This window comes from Arachis hypogaea, chromosome 16, assembly GCF_003086295.3.
Source record: "Arachis hypogaea cultivar Tifrunner chromosome 16, arahy.Tifrunner.gnm2.J5K5, whole genome shotgun sequence".
Lineage (NCBI taxonomy): Eukaryota > Viridiplantae > Streptophyta > Magnoliopsida > Fabales > Fabaceae > Arachis > Arachis hypogaea.
This window is the reverse complement of record NC_092051.1, coordinates 139,370,433-139,391,832: the sequence shown is the minus strand read 5'-3', so window position 1 is coordinate 139,391,832 and position 21,400 is coordinate 139,370,433. Positions and strand designations below refer to the sequence as shown.

General features: G+C 35.2%; 1 protein-coding gene across 2 annotated transcripts; it reads left to right on the top strand.

The window, feature by feature from the left end:
- The first annotated feature begins 1,687 nt into the window (after positions 1-1,687).
- Positions 1,688-20,650, top strand: LOC112755293 (E3 ubiquitin-protein ligase BRE1-like 1). 2 transcript variants are annotated; one of them, XR_003814963.2, is made up of 20 exons: positions 1,703-2,263; positions 3,171-3,332; positions 3,449-3,533; positions 5,136-5,363; positions 5,461-5,622; positions 9,348-9,541; positions 9,615-9,698; positions 9,815-9,934; positions 10,061-10,247; positions 10,338-10,498; positions 10,586-10,657; positions 13,324-13,400; positions 16,043-16,237; positions 16,600-16,672; positions 16,809-16,895; positions 18,779-18,916; positions 18,989-19,191; positions 19,296-19,461; positions 19,993-20,296; positions 20,406-20,650. XR_003814963.2 is itself a non-coding variant. In XM_025803278.3 (19 exons), exons 1-19 carry the CDS (start codon positions 2,138-2,140, stop codon positions 20,122-20,124), a joined length of 2,652 nt encoding a protein of 883 aa, XP_025659063.1. In that variant the 5' UTR covers positions 1,688-2,137; the 3' UTR covers positions 20,125-20,650. The 2 variants fall into 2 exon arrangements, 1 of the variants encoding a protein (XP_025659063.1); XM_025803278.3 differs by having other exon boundaries at positions 1,688-2,263; positions 19,993-20,650.
- The last annotated feature ends 750 nt before the right edge of the window (positions 20,651-21,400 follow it).

The window sequence follows — 21,400 nt, the reverse complement described above, 5'->3', positions numbered from 1 at the left end:
CCTCCACCTCCACTCACAAGGCTAGATAAGCTACCGCATAAAAGAAGAGCAACTCCAGGTGTGGACCCAATGGAAGGAGCTAGTTCTGAGACAGCGTCAAAGTTGACAGAATTTATGAAATTTGTCCCCACTTCGAGCTTCAAAGCACCAAGGAAAAAATAGAGATTAAATTATATTGTCTTTTGTGAATGAATTGATAAATGTAATATGAAGTTGTGTGTTTTAAGGTTGTTTTGTGGCTGAAGTTTGTGTCAGTGGTTATTTATGTCTTTTGTCATATCTTGTATAGGATTGTGTTTTGAAACTTTTTAAATAGCCTTTTTGTTTTGTGTCTGTAATGATGATACTCTAAACATCACTCTTAGTTTATCATGTGTTACAATGGTCATTGTCATGACTATGGTTGACCATGAAATCAAATTCAAGGTTTATTATTATAATTTATTTTGTAATTTAGAGATTTGGTATATATATGACAAGTTAGTTCATTAATGTTATTTGCAGATTGATAATATACTTGATCAGTCTCTTGTTTATCCTTACCATTTTATTTTTACGGATTTAGTCACAACTTCCAATTTACAGAATCGTACATATTTGTAATATCCTCACTGAATTTGCAAGTTTAGTCACAACATACAATTTATAAAACAGATTTGTATTGAAAAAAACATAATTATAGTGACATTAATTCAATTTCATTCATCACTTTCCTACATCCAAGTCATAGCCAATGACTACAACTACAAACAAATCAAAAGAAAAACTTAAAATACTATTTTATACTTTTAAAATCCTAATTTTCAGCTTCTATTGTACTAATCATTCAACCCATATTCATCTTCTAATGCTCAATGCTATTTTCATTTTCATGTCTTTCAGTCATGTCTTCTTTTTTCTCGCTATTTACCCACACAAAAAATCCACACCATCTCTTTCTAGAGGTCTGTCACAACAACAACCACAAAATAAATTATGCATGTATTACAAAAAGAAGATGTAAATTCAAGAAGGAAGCAATTCAAGAACTTACATTATAGTTTGGGTATCTAAAAAATGGTATTTTTGGGTTTGCTTCTGTTCCAGACCAGCAAAGAATGGGACGCATCCCACAACCACACAAGTGTGGAACCTTTCTAGCTCTAGCTCGATTTGGATTCCTTCCCAAACTTCCATGTGAACGAGACTTGTTGTAGCTTTCGGAACCTTGGTTGGTACACCTCATCAACTTTTTCAACACCCAAACAATAATATCAATTTGGGAATTTGACACTCATTAGAGTTTTATGTTCATTAAAAGTGGCTAAATTAAGTCTAAACAAATTTTTTCTATGTCAACAAAATTTTATCAAGTTACATATAGATCCACGTGTCACTTAATGTTTCAAATAAATGTGCCGTTAATAGAAATTAACAGCAAAATTAACATAAATCACTTATTAAAATTTGAAAATTTAAATTGAATCAATTAAAATTTTAGGCGTCAAATTAAATCTATCCCCAAATTTCAGAAATTATTTTAAATATTAACTCAAGATACAAGTCTGGTTTTTAAGAGCTTAGAATATCCCAAATAATCAAATCAAATAATCCCTCCGGCGACGTTCATGCACTTTGTACAAATGCCGTTTAGACGTGTATAGGAAATTACGAAAATATCCTTCAATTCCTATGGAAATTACACGCGATGCCATTTCTTCACAGAAAAATACAAATACTTTAAAACATTAACTTTCTCTCTCCTCCTTCGCATTCCAGAGAGAAAGAAAATGGCTATGCAGAGAACTTAATTGAGAAAGGACCAACAGAGAAGAGGGAAATAGTAATAATACACGCGGAGACTGAAACCCTAGATTTCTTCCTTACAACAACATGGTCTCGAAGTAGAGAGTTAGATATATAGACAGCTATAAAAACTCATCTATTAATTTTCTTTTTTTTATGAATGCTCCTTGTTTGGGTGGGGTTTGAATTAGGGTTTTGTAGGATTGTTTAATTTGTGTTTGTCTTGGAATTATAGTTTCTGATTGTATCTGGGAATTGCTGGCGCACTATGTGAAGGATTTGAATTAGGTTTAATTGGATTCTGTGTGATGTGAGTGGTGTGAGTGGGCGTGTCTAGGGTTTGTGTGTGTTTATGTTTTCAATGGGCAGCATGGGTGAGTCAGACAGAAAACGGCGTCACTTTAGCTCCCTGTCACCGACGGCAGCACCTGCTACTGCCAAGAAGCTGCCCTTCTTGCCCATTTCTGAAGACAAAAAGGTGAAACCATTATGATCTTTATTTATTTGTTTGTGTATCTAAAGCTTGTGCTTCAAATTTTGCAGTTCATAATGTTCCATGGATTTTCTTTTTTTCCTTTCTTTTCTTTCGGGTGCCCCGGCCCCAGGGGCGGGTCCTGAGTTTCCTTGCTGTCCTTGTAATTTTAGTTGATGTTTGTTGCTTGAATTTGACTGGCTAGGCATAGAGTTTAATATATGTTTTCTTCTTTTGAAACTACTTGTATGTGGTGTGAACCTATGTACACTGAAACTACTTTTATATTATAGGAAACGCTTAATAGTTATAACCATTTGCATTGCCTATTTTACTTTTTGACACGCATGATTGTCTTTTGATGAATAATTAATAGACTAATAGAGTTACAGTTTACACTTGCCAATTTACTCTGTTGATTGGTTGCAATACCCTTGTTTTGGCTTTTGGATGCTAAGGATATAAGATATATGTTTTAAAGGTTGCCTTTTCTTTTGATCCTACCAATTCTTTTCTTATCTTTTGAGATGAAAAAAGAAAAAAACTTCTCCACTAGAACTGAGGATTGATCTGCTACTCTTTATTTGCAGAGTTAGTACTTACATTGCTATATGATCATTTGTTTGATTCCTTTGTTTGCTTGAGTATCATTCGTGTATACTGCCGAATAATTATGAAAAGAGAAAGTTGTGTCTGTGTAAATGCTGATTGTTATCTCTTTATGAATTCGTGCTTATCTATAACGATTAGAATTCTGAAAAGGTTACTACGTTGTTGGATTTTATTTAAATGTTGTTATGGACTGTATTTAGTACTTCATATAGATCGAATTTAACAATCCTGCATATGGGAAGAACTAAGGTAATAACCTGCATGGGTAATTCTAATTGAACTTACGGCTCTCTTATTACAGCTTGATATTGCTGTACTTCAGTTTCAAAATCAAAAGCTTATGCAGAAATTAGAAACACAGAAGCTAGAGCATACAGCTCTTGAGAATAAATTTTCTCAAATGAAGGAGAGGCAACAGTCATATGACTCTGCTTTAACAGTGGTTAAGAAAAACTGGGAACAGGTAATTTATTTTGTGTTTCATTTTTTACTCCTTAAGTTCAAATATTCCATGCTTTAATTTGTCTAATGATTTATATCACAATCACTTGCTGGGCAATATCCGCTTTCTGCACAAAGCTGGTTAATGACTTGGCATCGTGTTCTGAACGCTCGAGAGAGTATATCTGCAACTTGGATTCAAGATACGCCGCCGTTGCTAGCGGTGAGGTCACTTGATCTTTCTTATTCTTTTATATGATTTTGTGCTGCAAGACAATGCCATGTAGTCATTCATTTAATCACATGTATTTTGAAAATACTCATTTTTGGTTTACATTATTATCGAGCTGTAGTTTCCCTTTTTGCTAGAAAGGATTATAAAATAAATTCGAAGTTGTTCCATTGATTGCTAGCAAGTTCTTTCATAGAAGTAGTTATTTTAAAAGGCATAGTTACATAATACATCTCTTTCAATTTCAGACTTTTATTACTAATCCGAAATTGCAAATGTAAGTGGGATGCAACTCTATTGGGGTTCTAATTGTTGGCCTTCATAATTATGATCTATAAGTATCATAGTGTGACAGGTGAAACCAAACATTCAGGGCAACAATCTTTTCTTTTTTTTTTTTGGGTGGGGGGGCGTCGGACATTACACAAAACATGCTCTTAAGTAATATCTGCTTTTCGATCCTTTTAATCTGAGTTTGCTATTTTTTCCTCACTCAGACTTCTTAGGTTTCTATTCTCTTAATCTATTTAAGTTCCAATTTTGCCCTCACTTAAAACTGAAGAAATTATAGTGTTTCCTTAACTGAAACTCATTTTTTTAAATATACCAATCACAATCAATCTTTTGCATTTCCGGAAACAGAGCAACTAATTCTTTCACCAAGCAGGTGCACAAATAGTTCCCATTAAGGATTCTATATCTCATGTTCAAGCTTTTCCAGCCATGTCCATCTAAGTTTTGCAAGTTATTGGTGTTATTATGAATTTTTTGTTATGCCTTTAATGCTGAAACATCAAATATTATTGCTGATTACTTTTAAGAATCAACTATCCTGCTAAGTGACAGATTTTCTTGACTGGGCTAGTTGATTATTCTACCAAGCTGCATTTGTGTCCTGGGACTATGACTGAGACTGGGGGACTGGGACTGGGACTGACTATTGTGTTTGGTAATCAGAGACTATAACTAAAATTTCAGTCCCGGAACACAAAATTTCAGTCCCTTCAGTACCTCCAAAAAATAGGAATACAGGGGACTGAAATTTTTAGAGACAAAGACTAAAACTTTAATAATATTTCTTTTCAGAAATACTCTCATTTAATTATTCAAATTCTAAATCTATCCCTCAATCTTCATATTTATCTTAAACCAAACATGATATTGAGACATAACTGAGTCCAGTACATTTTACACCAAACACAATTCAGAGACTTAATTTAGTCTTTGTTGTCGGTCTCTGTCTTTCAGTCTCAGTTTCCCTTCCAAACGCAGCTCAAAAGCTTTTCAGAAACCATGCAAGTTCTTGACCTCAACCATTGGTCTATAGGGTAGTTCCTTTTTTTTTTTGGTCTTTTCAAGTAAATTTTGTTGTCATTACTAGGGGGTGTGTACTATTTGGGTGTAAATTTTGTGCTTTGTAGTTCATGGTATTTTGTTTTATGTTTTTTTAAAATGTTGTTCTCTGGTGTAGTATTACCAGTTGTTAAGATCTCAGTTCTTTTTAGGATTAGATTTATAGTTTCAGAATTTGTATTGACATCTGTATGTGGCTGGAAATGGTTGGTTAACAAGGTCATTTGATCTGCATTGCAGATGATAGTCCATCAACTGTTCATGATGTTTTTCTCAGCAGACTGATGCAAACTGGTGCAACTGAAAGCTCTTCCACTTACAACTGTGCAAACCAGGTGGAAGAGCAGAGACAATTGAATTCCGAAAAAGAACAAAGCATTTTGAAAAACGTTGTTACAACTATTCATAAATTTTGGCGTTTGAAGGATGGATTGCATACTGCAGTACTGAAGAAGCTTCCAGGAGATGGTAAGATATGAGTATATTTGTATGTGATTTATTATTTATTAGGCTTATTCTGTCGGAGCAGTTTCTTAGCTTTCTTGGTTACATTGCCTGTTTATAGTTTCATACAGGCAGAAGCTTTCCGCTGATTTAGAAGGGGAAGTTAAAAATTTAAGGTCAGCATTCAGTGAATTGCATTTAAAGCACAAGTCTTTAGCAAGTGAGTTCCAAGCTCGTAGAGATCTTGATGCCAAAAATAAAGCAGAACTTTGTAAATTGAAAGGTAAATTCTTGTGTTATGATATATATTTATTTTTTATCTCCACTTTATTTCAAGTTGTTTTTGGTTTTATTTTTTCTGTCGTTGTCTGGGGGATGGAGTGGGTCAATTTGTCAGTTGTCGTTATACTTGTAGAACGTATAATTGGCTTAATTTAAGAGATAAAGAATAAATGGTGTGTGATTAGGTAATTTTTTTTGTTTTTTTTTCCTTCAATTTTAATTTTTGTATTTGACCATAGAAATTTGAACCAAAAGGAAGAAAGTAAGTACTGGGAAAATATCTTCTGGTTTATGGTAGCGAAAATGAGAACAGCATGACTAAATGATTGTCCGAAGATGAACTTTGTTGAGTTGCATATGCAATGATATATAGGGGTAGGTAAATTCTTTTTATCTTTTACAGCAGAATCAACTAAAGGAAGACAGTAACTAAGGAAAAATATCATATTGTTTAAGTGCATAAAATAGAACAAACGAATGTAGAAGAAAATGTTAAACTCAATATTGTTGCAATATTTAATACTTTCTTTACAATGAAATGAAAATTTACAATTTTCTGAAATGGCCTTAGTGACAATGCGGGAGGAAAGCCATAAAAAGAAACCTAAACACAGCAGGTTTGTGGGTGAGGTGGCATGGGTGCCATTTTGGTTTCTTTAGGTGAGGAGAGAATGAAGGAACAATACATGGAAGGAAAAATGTCATCTTTTTTATGTGTTTTGAGGAAAAGGAAAGAAAGTGAAAATGAAGAGACAGTACATGTGGTGTTAAAATGACATATATGCCCTTATTGTACTAAAAAATAGATGTCATTTAATTCAGTTTTTAAATCATTACACAAATTTAAGAATTATTTTGTAGCAATGTTACTAAGAAATAAGAAAGGGTGCTGGTGTAGCTGCACACTACAGCGCCAGGAGAACGGAGAACCCAAGTTCTACTCTTGGAGAGAGCACCAGTTGGGAGAGAAAGCTTGACTATGCTTGAAAGGGGATTAAACCCTTTCCTGGTAATAGGGACGAGGAACACTCTTCGGAAACCAAAATAATAAAAGTTGTTTTAAATTAGTTGTTTAAGCGAAACTAAATTTGGTGTGGACACTGCCATTTTTGTATGATTGATTTTGTTGGGGATATAATGGTGAATTGCTTCTTTCGCCTTTTTCTCTCATTTTTCTGCACACTTGGGAGGGTGAAGTTCTTCAAGTTGGCATGCACACCTTTCTTTTTCTTCCTCTATTTCTCAGTTATCCCAACTTCAGTGTAAACTCACTAATCCGGTGGTCCTCTTGTACTCTTCCTTTCCTACTTCTGTTACTCTTGTCCTCTTGTACTCATTCAACACATTGTGTTGATGGAGTGAAAGGCAGCACACTGCCTCAAGATTGCTGCTTTAATGTTAGAACCAATTTCTTCATAAGGAAAATCATAAAGAATTGCTCTTAAGTAGGACATGTGTGGTGCTTGTTAGGGATGAATATAGGCTGGGTCATTGGTGGTCTGTTGGGGCTTACTAATGGAGTGTTAGGCCCAGTTTGGGTGAGCAACTTAATTAAGCTCCTTTTGAAAAAAGAGCGTAAACAATAAATACTTATACTAAAAATAGCTTATAAATAAGTTATTTCGTATTTGGTTTTTCCGTCTTAAAAGTGCTTATTTTAAAAGAAGAGTAATAAAAAGCTTTTTATTATAAGAGAAGTCTTTTTTTTAGCTTCTCCATAAGCACTTAAATAGCTTTTTAGAAAGTTACAATTTGGTTTTGAAAATTGTACCAAACATTAATAGTATAACTTTTCATAAGTTAAAAGGTAAAAAAAGTTACTTATGGACCTATCCAAACTAGCTCTTAGTCTTGGCATGGATATAACTGAGCTAGGCCAAACTTCTGAAGGCTTTTTTAAATGCGCATTTAGGTAAATGCAAATTGCTTGTGGTTTAAGTAAATGGAGATATATTTGCCATTTGGAAATTACAATAAAATTAAACTTCTACGGCTCCTTGAGGAAAGAATTATTTAATTTATTTTACTGGAAATATGAATCTATTTTTTCTACTTGCATATCTAATTTAAGTTTCTTTGGTATTGAGGCAGGATAAACTTTTATACCAAAAATAATATATTTTGAAGTTAGTAATTTTATTTTAAGGGAAGAATGGTTGGGTAATTGTTGAGTTTAGTTTTTATTTTTAACTTCTGTTTCTGTTTTTATCAATTAGAAGGAAATTGGTTGAGTTGCCTCCGTGTGACCTAAGGTCATGGGTTTAAGACTTGGAAGCAGCCATTGATATGTAATTATCAGATTAGGCTGTCTACATTACATCCTCTGGATATGGCCCATCCCCAGACTTACGTTAACGCGGGATGTTTGTGCATTGGGCTCATAGTTTTTGATTGCGGATAGCGGCAAGCCAAAAATCCGCTTTGTGGGAAATGGCGGACTGCCAAAAAAATACATGTATATGCACAGAAAAACTCAAAAGGTAATAAATTATAAAATCTAATCAATTTAAGCAACTTTCTACTCATAAGGCATCCAATTAATTCAGCAAATGCAGTAGCAAAATAAACAAATAAGCATAACATCAGTCATAATACACCATAGAATATAAGAGGCAGGGGCAGGGACATTATAGTCACGGGCTTGTCTTGAACCTATGTAAATTTAAAAAAAAATGGAAATAGAGAGGTTTATAATATAATTTATAGCACCGAACTTATGTAAATAAATGGGGAAACGGGAAAGTAAGAAAGGGTAGGAAGACCAGAAGTCTGGAACAGAAACTAAGGTACGAAGCAGAGAGAGAGGGAACCCGTGGCTTGCAGCAGCGGCGAGTGGCAGCGAGCAGTGAGTCAGCGACGGCTTCGCCAGAACACAGAGAGAACGGCAGAAAGGAAAGACGGAGAAGGAGGAACTGGAGTTGGACGGTGCTGCCTGGCATGCTGCCGGTGGTTCTTCCGGCAGCAGAGCAGCCTGGAGCAGAGAGGGAGAGAGAGAAGAGAGTTTTTGGACCGTCAGAGAGGAAGAGGCAGTTTTCTGAAGAAAGGATGCTGAGGAAGGTGGTTGTAACCTTTTAGGGTTTCCTAAATGACCAAAATAATCCTCAATTTTTTCAAAAATCCAAAAAAACCCTGCAATTTCCGCCATTTCTATTGCGGGTCTGCCATGTTGCCACTGCAATTGCGGTCGCCATTTCGCCGTCCGTGAAAAACTCATTGCGGTAACCACTGTATGGCGGCAAGGAAGAAATCCGCCATGCCATAACATTATGGCGCCGCCATACCGCTTTTTTAAAACATCAATGGGGCTGCCCTTTTTTTTTTAATTTTTAGAAGGAAATCGGACTGCCTGGTTCATTGGTATGATGTAGTTTTATAGAAGAATAGATGGAAAATTTGAGGAAAAGGACACCTGGAAAAAAAAGGGTAAAGAAGTAATTTTGTGGGGAAGAAATTAAAGAATTATTCCAATACTTAAGAAATGAATCTTGACAATTGTCATTTGAGAAATAAATCGAACTTTATTAGGAAAGAATCTTAACGGCACTATATAAATGGAGTCGTGAATGTAAGCTGGAGAACTAGAGGGGAGGTGAGTGTAGAATTACACTAAACTTCAAGGTCTTGGGGTTCAAAGTAACTGAGGTTCACTGTAATTTACCCTTTATTGTATTCAGCCAAGGTTGGGATATGACATGCAATTTATTTGTCTTGCTGTTATTTGTTTAGGGGAGCTTGAACGCATTCTTGCAGAACTGGAAGAAAGCAATAGCAAACTTTTAACTCTTAAAGCAGAGAGAGATTCAGCAAAGGGGGCAGTTCTCCCTGTCTTAAATGTTGGAACTGCGCATGTTGCTAGTGATAAAGTCAGAGACAAGCAAAAGGATTTGCAAGATATGGAATCTACTCTGAAGGACCTATTGGTAATGTTGTTGAATTCTTTGGCCCTGTTATAAAATTCTTGGGATATCAAACCGTAATTATTTAGTTTCTCAGGACCAAGGTTCGTCTCGATTAGTGGAACTGAAAGGTCTTCACGAGGAAAGAATAAGAATATTGCAGCAGTTGTGCGATCTACAGGTTGCGTTTATTGTTTGTACCTATGATGTGTTTGGTATTTTCCTACTGTTATGTTTTGCAAGGCTATGTTTTAAATGTATTCTCTTACAATGTTTGACTTGGAATTATTTCATCAGAACACGTTGAAGAATTTGGATTGTATTACTTCTTCCCATTGCTTCCAATTGGTTAGAGATCAGATAGAAAAGTCAAAAGCCGAAGTTCACGAGTATCAGGCTTTATTCGAGAAACTACAGGTTGTAACTGGTCGTTACTTATTTATTTAATTTAGATTTAGATATTTTGACATTGTCCTATGAGGTATGATGTGCTTCTTATGATAGCCCCCTTTTGTTTCTATTGCATTTTGCTTATGCCTCTAGGTTGAGAAAGACAATCTTGTGTGGAAGGAGAGGGAATGGTACATTAAAAATGACTTAGCAGATATTTTTCAAAGATCAGTGTCAGTTGCTGATTCTAGAGTGGCTGATTTACGGTCTGAGATACAGAAAAAGATAGATGAAAGAAATGTGATTGAAAATAAACTGCATGAGGAAGCAAGAGAACCGGGTTTGGCTACTTCCTTTGTATAAAGCATGCAATGTTATTGTTGTGTGGTTTAATTGTTCATAAATGGTAATCAATTTCTATTTGCTTCAGGAAGGAATCAAGTTATAGGAGAATTTAAATCTTTGCTTTCTTCATTTCCTGAGGAAATGGAATCTATGCAAAGTCAACTAAGCAAGTATAAAGAATCAGCTTCAGATATCCATTCTCTGCGTGCAGATGTGCAGTCTATTTCTAATATTCTTGACAGGAAGGTTGGTTTAGTTTATTTATGAACTGCACTTTTTTGGCTGCATAAATCAAGGGCCCTGAAATGTTTCTGCCCTCTTTAATAATGACAGGTAAAGGAATGTGATGTTTTCACTGTTAGGGCTGCTGGTCAAGCTGCTGAAATAAAGAGGCTGCTTGGTGTGGTATGTTACTTATACTTGATATAAAAGAATGTTAGCTGCTTTTGGTTTGTGTGGTCCTTTAGTTCGTCTCATTCAGGTTGTGCTCTATAATGAGCAATTACTTGACATGACATTGTATTCTTCCAGTTCTTGTTCGAAGTGTTTCATAAGGTTAGAAAGTAGAAGACAATGTGTGCATGTATGTGTGTGTGAGAGGGAGAGTTAAAGCAAAAAAAAGACGAATTTAGAAAACTGAGGTAGAACTTCAGAACTTATTTGAATGAATCATTACAAGGGAAGTATCTATTTGGTGAGTCATGTTGTCCGGCAAGCTATACTAGGGTTTATGCCATGGTACCTAGACCAGGTCCTATGTAGTTTAGACTAGTTAACAGCCATGATGAAAAAGATTGCTGACGGTTTTGGCAGATGTTTTTCTCCACTGCTGGAAGTGCTTTGCTTATGTACTGTATGAACAAAAAATATTGGCTAACTCAGGGTTGGTGAGATACTGAGAAGTCAACAATGCCTAGTCTGGTGCATGAATTGTTAGTGGGTTTATCTGTTCAGACATTAACTGGTTCTTTTGTATCTATTTGAGGATTCTTCCCATCTAACTATATCCTTATCTATCAAATAAAGAAAAAAACAGGATAGTATGTCCTTGCATGGCCAAATTCTTAGTAGATAATCTAGGTAGATCCATCAGAGTTTATTTGATGCAAAATACTTGCTTATATAGCCAATGGCCGACTTGTTATGAGGTAACTTGACAACGTGGAGTTATTGTGCATAAGTTCCAGCTTGCATGGGTGATTTCCATTGGGGATTTTACAGGGCTTAAGAACAAGTGTTACATTCCAAAGTTGTAAGTAGCATTAAGGTAGGTAATTTGGGGAAGTTGCAACAAATTTACATCGAGTTAACATCTAAGAAGAGCAATGAGGAGTGGGGCCTAGGTGAATAGTTTGATCAGTGGGTCAATGGGACCGGACGTGTGTCTGAGCTAGGATTGTTTGGGAGTGTTGCTGAACTAACTAAAATTTACTATGTCTTAGGCTTGAGAACCAACAGAATGTGTACGAAGAGTGGACTGTTATAAATATCAGAGTTCTATACACCTCAATTGCTTTAAATAGTTTATACTTAATGGGTGTGAGCAGAGGTGCACCTAAATTAAGGTGAAAGTAGCAGTAAAATAAATGAAACACGTGAAAGTATCTCACAGTAAGACCCACTCGTCACTATCACTCCAAGAAGATAAAGCGAGAGAAATTGAGCACCAAATACATATATTGATAAAAAAAAATCATTAATATATAGAGGAATACAAAGAAGCAGAGGAAAAGAAATCTCCCAAACTAAAAGAATACATAGAAAATCATAACATCAGTGAATTATGGCTTTACAATCTCTGATCACGTCTGAGAGGGACAGTTCTCTACAGAGTCCATATGCTTTACATGATAGATGCTCAATGCCTAGTTCTATTCCAAACAACTCTTCCTGGGTATCTATCATTAAATGTGTAAATTGCGCTATAGCCTCTAGCCAAATACTCTAGATAGTGACATCTATTGCACATTGCCACTAAGATTTTGCCTCTTTCTTTCTCCCAGAACCTGCAAGCCTCAAACAAAGAATTCCACAAAGAATCAGCCAAATGGCAGTGCAAAAACACGTGAGACTATTTCTGAATTTATCCAAACCCAACACGCGCACATAAGGGGTAATGGCCTCATGTGGCCTCCTAACCTGCAAATTGTCATTGGTATTAGTTCTGTTAAGCACAACTGTGCATATAAAGGATTTGATTTTGGAGGTAGATTTGGATTTCCATTTTCCATATGGGAGTTTATAAAGGAGGAAGGAAAGGTGGTGTTGTTGAGGATTGTGATAGAGACTTGAAATAAGATTACACAAGTATACTGATCAGATGTATCAAGTGACCACAATCTTTTATCAGGGCTGGAAGACATAGGAGCATTACTATTTTCATTTTTTATTTTCATTGTTTTCTATTTTAAAGATTTTTCTGAAGGAGAATAGGAAACATGGAAAATGAAAACAGAAACCAACCAGGCCATAAGATGCATAAAGTGGGTGCAGGATAGTGCAGGATACATTATCAAGATTGTCCTATGTGGAACATGTTTACTAAGGAAATTAAAATAAATTAGGACATGCTAATTCTCATTATTGGTTCTTTGTATTATTTATTCCCATTTCATTTCACTTTTATAATAATAGGGTTGTTAACTTGAATTATCACATGCAAGATATAGATTAAATTGTTAGTTCTGCCTTGGACATAATCAGTTTGATGTGTATGAAAAATGTATTGGTTAAGATATAAAACCAGTCTTGTCTTTATCCAAGATCATAAACTGTTGAGATGATATAGCATCGTAGTTTCAATAACCAAATGGTATTGAATTTTGATTTCGTTCCATTCTGTCATCTTACTACTAATGTAGGTGGGAAGTTATATATAGTGCCATTCGCCCTATAGACTAGTGTGAGGTGGCATGTTAATATATAATTCCATTCATGTGCTAGTAGCTTTAGGTTTTGGTGAGATGGTTCATCAAAATGCACAAGGTCATATAAATTGGATAGGATCACATATGTAAGGTGAACAATTTTCTTTTCTTGTAAAAATGCATCTTCCTTTCCTTTTGATGTAGGTTGAAGAATTGAGAGAGAGTGAGCGGGATTTGAAGTTTATACTGGAAATGTTTAGACGTGAATCCATTGATTCAAGGTTCGACTTCAAATTCTCAACTTGAATTTGTATGGTCTATTATGATTGATATGGTTTATATCTTTTTGTCAACTTTGTTTTAGCGTTATGAGAAGAATTTGCGCATGAATATTTTCAGAAACAAGTGCATCTCTCTAAGTTGTAATAAATTGAATGACACAAATGATTAATACAAGTAATAAAATTATGTGAGATTATCATGTTCTAAAGAAGGAACAAATTTATGTGTCTATATGCTCGTAACATTTGATAAATGGGATTATTACCTATATGTTTAGCACTAGGGATGGCAGTAGGGATCTGTGCATGGAGAAATTTGTGTCAATCCTCACAGAGGGCTGAATGTGGGATTTCCCCATGGGGATTAGGATGGGGGAGTAAATGCCCCCTACCCCACAAAGTGATTCCGTTTGGATGGTGACTATGCCTTCGCTCAATGGAGATATTGGTCCCATGGGTAATTTGACAATTTTCATATGCTCACCATACTTTTAATTGGAAGAAGAAAACCACAACCACCTAACTAGACCTAGTTAATGGTTTATGCTCTTACTTCATACACAATCGGTAAGCTTGTACACTCACCTATAATATTCTTCTGTGCCCCCCTTTGTTTCTCCAATTATTGCCGACTTATGACTACCATCGACTGACATCAAACAGTGATTGGCAGCGGTGGATTTAAGGGTGGCTCTAAGGTGGCCATGGTCCCCCCCAATTTTTTTAAAAAAATAAGTACTATTAGTTTATTATTATTATTATATAATTAATATATATATATTATAGATTAAATATATTTTAGTATATTACACAAAAAAAATTTACATGTTATGTTAGTAACTTAATATGTATAAATTATAATGTGTATTATAATATATTAGTAGCAATTAACAAATAGGTTTAAAAAACAATAAAAAGCGTATAAATATATTAGTAATTGAAAAGTTATTGAAAAAAATAGGTTTGGATTAATGTAAAAAAGGAACAACTATAAAAAAATTTCTTGTTTTGACTCTTTTTATGACAACAGTAACAACTGAATAGACTTTTTGTATAATAAAAATTATTAAAACAAGACTTTAAAACAAGATGGAAGACGAATTTTTAGCAGATTATATGATTGTATATGTTGAAAAAGAGAATGCTTCAAAATTTATTTCAGATGGTAAATTAATAATTTGTTATATGAAATATCGCAGAACAAATTTAAAAATACCAAAATCCTAAAGTATGTAGTTGAACGTTGATTTCCATATAATATAATTATTAATTTTGACCTATATATTATAAATTATATTTTGTTGACTTTTTGTTATGTTATATTTTAATTTATTTTGTATTTAATTTGGCCCTCCTCTTATAAAATTTCTGGATTCGCCATTGGCGACTGTTGAGGACATGAGCCATCAAAAAATGTTGTGAGCCAGTCAGCCAGACTCCACTTGAGAGTTGGCAAGCAGATTGCAAAAGCAAACTGCAGAAAACTGCACAGAAGACTGGGTGATAGAGGTATTGCGAGATTTTTTCTGTTGCTTGAACGTGGAGAGGGATGGAGGGAGGTATGGGGCATGGAATGGTGAAATGCTCATGCCATGTTACCTCTATTTGGCACTCAAGGGTTGAGGTCCCTATAACCTTAATTTCAAAACAAGGATTTGGGTCCCTTGAATTATTTATTAGGGATTTCAGAGTAGGAGTGGTCGCCCCCTCTTGGTGGTTTTTTTGGGGGGTGGGGGGGTTCTTTATTGCATTATTCTTATGTATGTGACCCAGATCTTAAGATTGCCGCATAAGTGGGTTTCGTAGAGTTCTAACAAAATATTTTGAAATACAATAACTTTCCAAACATTTCGAGAATGTTCCATAAAGAATTAGAATGTCATTGGAAAATTGTCAAAGCACTTAGCTGCTAGTGGTTTGTGCTTTGACACTATGAATGTGCTTTTTTTAAAACCGACCTTTGAACCCTTAACCAGGCACATTGACAGCAGCTTTTGATATTAAGCGACTTCATTGACCACCAAGATGAAAAGGAAAGGCAGGCAGCTGTTAGAAATTTTATTTTTTTTAGCGCACAAGATATTGTGATATGATTGTATCATTGTATGTATTGGGCTTATTTTGAGGTTCAGTACAAGTTATTTCAAATCCTTCCCTTCTCCAAAAGCTTAACTCACAAACACAGTCTAAAGGTGTGGTTTGACAATCTACTTGCAAGCACACTGTGCATTAAATACATATTCTCTAAGAGGACAAAAACATAATGCAGTTGATTATCATTTTATCTTTGTAAAGTTTCGGTAATCATATTGGCGGAAGTCACATCAGAAGTGAACAGGTAGGTGATATTCCTGGAGCACGTCAGAATTCCAGGCTTGTAGTGGAGAGATCAAGTCAACTTGGATTTCATTGAAGCCTTGCAAATTGTATTGACTCATTGCTGAATGATTTCAAAAACTATTTATGTTAATTTAAATTCTTTTGGAAAAATTAACATATGCATCACAACTATGTTCAATATTTGGTTGCATCATAACAGTGAAAATTTGTGAGCTTTCCTCTTATTGTGGGTTATTGGCATGCTTGGTCTGATTAGTGCTTGTAACAGAATACGTGGAAAACTAACTGATCTGTGTCTGCAGGGATATCATGGAAGCCCGTGAGGCAGAATACAGAGCATGGGCAAATATTCAAAGTTTGAAAACTTCTCTTGATGAGCATGGCTTAGAACTGCGTGTTAAGACAGCAAATGAAGCTGAGGCCAAATCTCAACAAAGGCTGGCTGCTGCTGAAGCTGAGATAGCTGCCATGAGACAGAAATTAGAAGATTCTAAAAAGTTAATCTCTTATTTGATTAGTTATTGAAATCTGCTATTCTCTGAATATTTATTTATCTATTTTGCCAATTTGTTTCCTTTTAATTATTTTCTGTCTTCTGATGTTTCATTTCTAATTTCTAACTTCTCTTAATGAATTCTTTTGCAAGGATTAAGGCTTTCTTTTTTATTTTTTTTTTCAATCAGTTGGATGAATTTCCTTATTATTTATGTCAGTAGGGTGGAATTAAATGTTTCATGTGAATGCCATTGACAGGAGCTCTATAAAGCTGTTTCTGTGCTCTATTGAAATTTCTTTATTCTGATATTTTAGAATTTCAGAGCTGGTTACTCATTCATCTGTAATATTTTTATTATTTCAGGGAGATGTCTGAACTGTCTGTTGTATTAAGATCAAAAAATGGAGAAAATGAGGCCTACTTGTCTGAAATAGAGGTCAGCTATTTTGTCTCAGTGGTAGAATGGAATTCTCTGCGCATAGGACAATGGTTGCTTAGAATTCAGTTTCCAAATTTGTCTAGCTCTTACAATGTTAACGTGGTCTCTTGTTGGTGCTATGAGTTTTCTGCAGTCTATTGGGCAAGCATATGATGAAAAACAGACTCAAAACCAGCATATGCTGCAGCAGATTACTGAGAGGGATGATTACAATATTAAGGTAACTTGGTTTTCTTCTGTCTTGAAATCTGTTGTAGTTTTATGTAAATGTAATTTCAACATTATAATAACTTAATAAGGTTAGTTTGTTATCTCCATACAAGCAAAAGCTTGCCATAGATCTAGTATCAAGTTAAGAAGAAACAAATTCTGTAAATCTGAGATGAACTTCTCAGTCTGAATTGTGATACTCAGATGTAGGGATTATGTCCCAACCTAATATTCCAAACAGTGGTGTAAATTGAACATTGTGACACAGATTTGGCCTCTGTCCTTCTCCCAAACACAGGGAACCTAGTCAATGGGAAACTGATGCAGACCGAACACTCACCTAGGATATCAAAAAAATATTCCATAAAGATTCAACCAGATGGCAGTTCAAATCAAATCTAATATTGGTTCTGGATTTGCTTCCACATAACACAGACATCACATCGGAAATAGCCTTCTATGGCTTTCAAGATTGCAAATTATCATTGGTAATATTTCTCTTATGCATAGTTGTCCACAGATATTTGATTTCAGAGGGAGCCTTGGACTTTAAAATGAGTTTATCAATGTACAAATAGGTTGTATTAAGGGAATGAGTTGGGAACTGAATAGAATTTGCATATATAAAATGATCAAGAGACCACTTATTTAAGTTGCGGGACACTTTCTCAAGGATGCTCAAAAGAAACAACAATTATGAGAACTTTCTTTTATCGAAGTTATGAAAGAGGCTGAGGCTCCAGGAATTATTGGAATCCTTTGCACTGTTGGAATGGAGTGTTGTCAGTTGTGTAATGGAAGTCAATAAAGGTGAGGAAATGATAGATTAGAGTGCTTTCCGACCCAATGGTTCTTCCAACAATTAAACCAACCATTACCTACCCTAAGTAGTATAGTAGAATTCCTGGGTGCTAGAATGAGTAGCTTTGGTGGCAGTATTAGCATCTCATCTATTTTTGTCAAAGCCATACTCTTGATAACTTGATCCATAAATGATGAGGCTCTAAAGGAAACTCTTATTCTCATTCAGCTGAAGCAATGTTTTTTTACATCAAAGATAAGATTAGCATGTGCCAAATAAGAGCACTTACTTAGGTCTGTTGAGTGCTGGATGCATAATAATAATTAATATAATGGGGTTTCATTACTAATCGGCCAAATATCTAATTACTAACAGAGAAGAGTTTGAAGCTAAAAAGCTGACCCAAGAAATGTAAAACTCAAAATTTGAAGCCCTATCTCTGGCGCTACATAACTAGATATCTGTGTACACTAAATGGTTTGGTTACGGATACTGACAATGCCAGTAAGAACAAAAGCATTGTTGGTGTTCTTACTCTAGTAAAAAATTGGTTGTGCATATTTTATCTTATTCCAAAATTCAAGGGTTGAGATTTGTTGCTGACTGTTGAGTAAATGGATCATTGAATGCTTACTTTGAACTAGCTGAAAGTCAAAAATTAGATTCGAGTCTGGTACATGTTGACTCTAAATCTTTAAATCTGTAGGTTCAGAACAAACTTCTTCAATATGTTGTCTATCAAAAAACTTGTCAGTCACAGATTAATACATGGTAAATTTCATTTGCCAATACTTTCTAAATTAAAAGATGATGTCCTATTCATTGTAAATCGTTCACTATCTTACCCATTTTGTCCTACTAGTTTGTATATATTCAACATTTGCGAATAAAATAGCAAACCGACATCCATGTTCATATCAATGCACATAGCATAACTTAACTTCTCTCCCCCTCATGTTTTTCCTTTTAGTTTTAAAATATTAAAATGTTTAGATATCTTTTCTTTTATTATTCTATCTTAATATTAGTAAGTGCATGTATGAAGAAATCATGGCTTGCATTGGGTGCCTGCTAATATTGTTATGGTGCAGCTTGTTTTAGAAGGTGTAAGGGCAAGACAAAAGCAAGATTCTTTGGTCATGGAAAAGCGGGTAATGCAACACGAGATCCAGCAAGCAAATGTAACCCGAAATTTATATGATTCAAAAGCTGCGAGAATTGAGGACCAGGTACATAGATCTTGATATAAACTGAATTTCAGATATGAATTTAGACTTGATGTCTTATTAGTTCCTATGCAGTTGAAATTTTGTTCAGATCAAATTCAAAGACTAATAGAGGATAAGATGCAAAGTTCTGTCACTTTGGAAAACACTCATAGAAGGCTGTTGGATGTTAGAAGATCATCTCAACAGGCTAAGGATACAGTTACAGAGGTGCAATCTAAATCTGGTAGTAGTCGAGTTACTTGTATGGAGTTACATGTTGAACTTGAGAAAGAAAGGTATTTCATAATGTAAATATTTCGGTATTTGTATGCTTTAGACAGATTGATTGGAATGCTTTAATTAATTTCTCTTTCTATACACCATTTCATTCTTGTTCTAGATTTTCCAAGAAAAGAATAGAGGAGGAGCTGGAGGTTTCTAGGAGAAAGCTTTCGCGCCTTAAAGAACAGAATGAAGGATGCTCGGTGATTGAAAGACTCCAAGAGGAACTGGCAGAGTACCGGGAAATTGTTAAATGCAGTATCTGCCAAGACCGGACAAAAGAGGTACATGTTTTTCTTCCTCTTTCTGAATGGATTGTGAGCTATTATGTTGGGTAAAATTTGTGAACATGCTGGATAGAATAGTCTCCTATTATAGCTGGTAAATACTTGATTGAAGTCATCTTTGACGCTCCTTGGCTTTATATTCGAGGATGGGAGCTTTATTTTGTACAAGAGTATTTAAATATTTTTTGTCTATCTATGTTGAAAGGAACAAAGGTTTTAGGATTTTTGGGTTGTCAATGGGTTATTTAATGTGTACAACATGGACATGAAAACGATAGCAGCTGCTAAAATTTATTAGCAGCCCACTATAGTAGGTCCATCTGTCCTGACCTTAAGGACAAGGTGGGATATTATGTGGGGTAAATTGTTAGTAGTTAGCTACAAAAGGAAGAGGGGAGAATTATATGAACTCTTGGAGTTAGAAAACACTAGAATTTCCTCTAGTAACTATTGAATACACATTAGTTTTTTGTATTTTGGTTTGTGTTTTACTAAACTTGTCTTTCTTTTTCCTTTTTTTTTTGTCAGGTGGTAATTACAAAATGCTACCACTTGTTTTGCGGTACATGTATCCAGAAAGTATCTGGGAGTCGACACCGCAAATGTCCACAGTGTAGCACAAGCTTTGGGGCTAATGATGTTAAGCCTGTTTACTTGTGACTGGAAACTTGGAGTTCTCTCCTGTGGGTTGGCGGCCAGACCATAGTTTTCTTTTGAATTTTCTGGTAAAAGAAATGGGGTATGAATACTCAACAGTTGATAAGGAACTTTGGCAGGGAATACTGAGTTCCTGTCCGGTTTTGATTTAGATCAAATCGGATTCTTTTTGCTGGTACTTTTTCTTGGTACCATCTGTACTTTGTTGAATCTGGAATATTTAGATTTAGAGTTTAGTATAAAGAACTTGGAGCCATAGGAAAAGTGATAATTGTTCCGTGCAGATTTATCATAATACATCTTCCGATGCGATTTGGAGAGGTCATCAAGGTTGGCCTTCGCTGTGCGATTAATAATTCGAACTGTTGTATTCCTGAAACATGGCAAATTGCCTTGGAAGTTGACTCTAGAGAGAAGATATTCTGACATCTGTAGTTTGATTGCTAGAAACACAAATTTTGTCTTGGGATGCTTTTGTATATACGTTTGATTTGATTGTATAATTGGTCGTTCAATTCCCTTTTTGATAGCCTGTAATCCTTGTAATGGGTAATGCTATTCCAAACGATTTTTGCTCGGTCTGTATAGTTATCATAACTTGATTCTATAAATTGTATAGAGTCTTGCTTCTTATGTGTTGTATTGTTGAAGCTTCGGTTCTGCCAATTGGAGCAATGGTCTCTGTGGGGGCGTCACTTGATATGTATATCCAAAAACAGAATGTTTGGATGTGAACTTGGTGCTCACGGGTACAACGAGTCCGTTCTGGTTAATTGTTTCTTTTTATGTTTTTTCATGGTGAAAAACCATGTATTTAGTTATATGGTTTCAATGTGTTGCAGATAAAAAAATCACCCTAAAATTTTTCTCCTTGGCTTGGCTCGAGACTAAGAACACCGATGACCTGAGGACTCCTGGCCCAAAAGGCATCGGGTTCTCTTGCATAGAGAGCATTAAGGTCGAATATCGAGTAGTCATTGGAACTTGAAAATGATTAGGGAGTGGCGACAGTGGTGGTAAGATAATTCGTGATGAAGGAATAAAGCTGGGTTAGGACGAACTTTGTGTCCTTGTGCTGTCATTATCGAAGATAGTTTAGACTCACTCTTTGCCTTACTTGGAGTTAGGGCTGGCAATGGGTAGGGTAGGGTAGGGTTTGGAGCATATTCTAACTCTACTCGCGGGTTGAAAATTTTATTTAAATTTTACTATATCTTATCCATGAGTTGAGAATCTCTCAATCCTAACTTTATTCGCATTCTAAAGTTCTAAATCCTAC

Excerpts from the sequence above, each read along its gene's own strand:
- LOC112755293 (XM_025803278.3), top strand. The coding sequence starts at position 2,138 with ATGTTTTCAATGGGCAGCATGGGTGAGTCAGACAGAAAACGGCGTCAC. Across the intron at positions 10,248-10,337 it reads TGAGGAAGCAAGAGAACCGG|GAAGGAATCAAGTTATAGGA; the intron begins GTTTGGCTACTT and ends TATTTGCTTCAG. Across the intron at positions 16,673-16,808 it reads CCTACTTGTCTGAAATAGAG|TCTATTGGGCAAGCATATGA; the intron begins GTCAGCTATTTT and ends AGTTTTCTGCAG.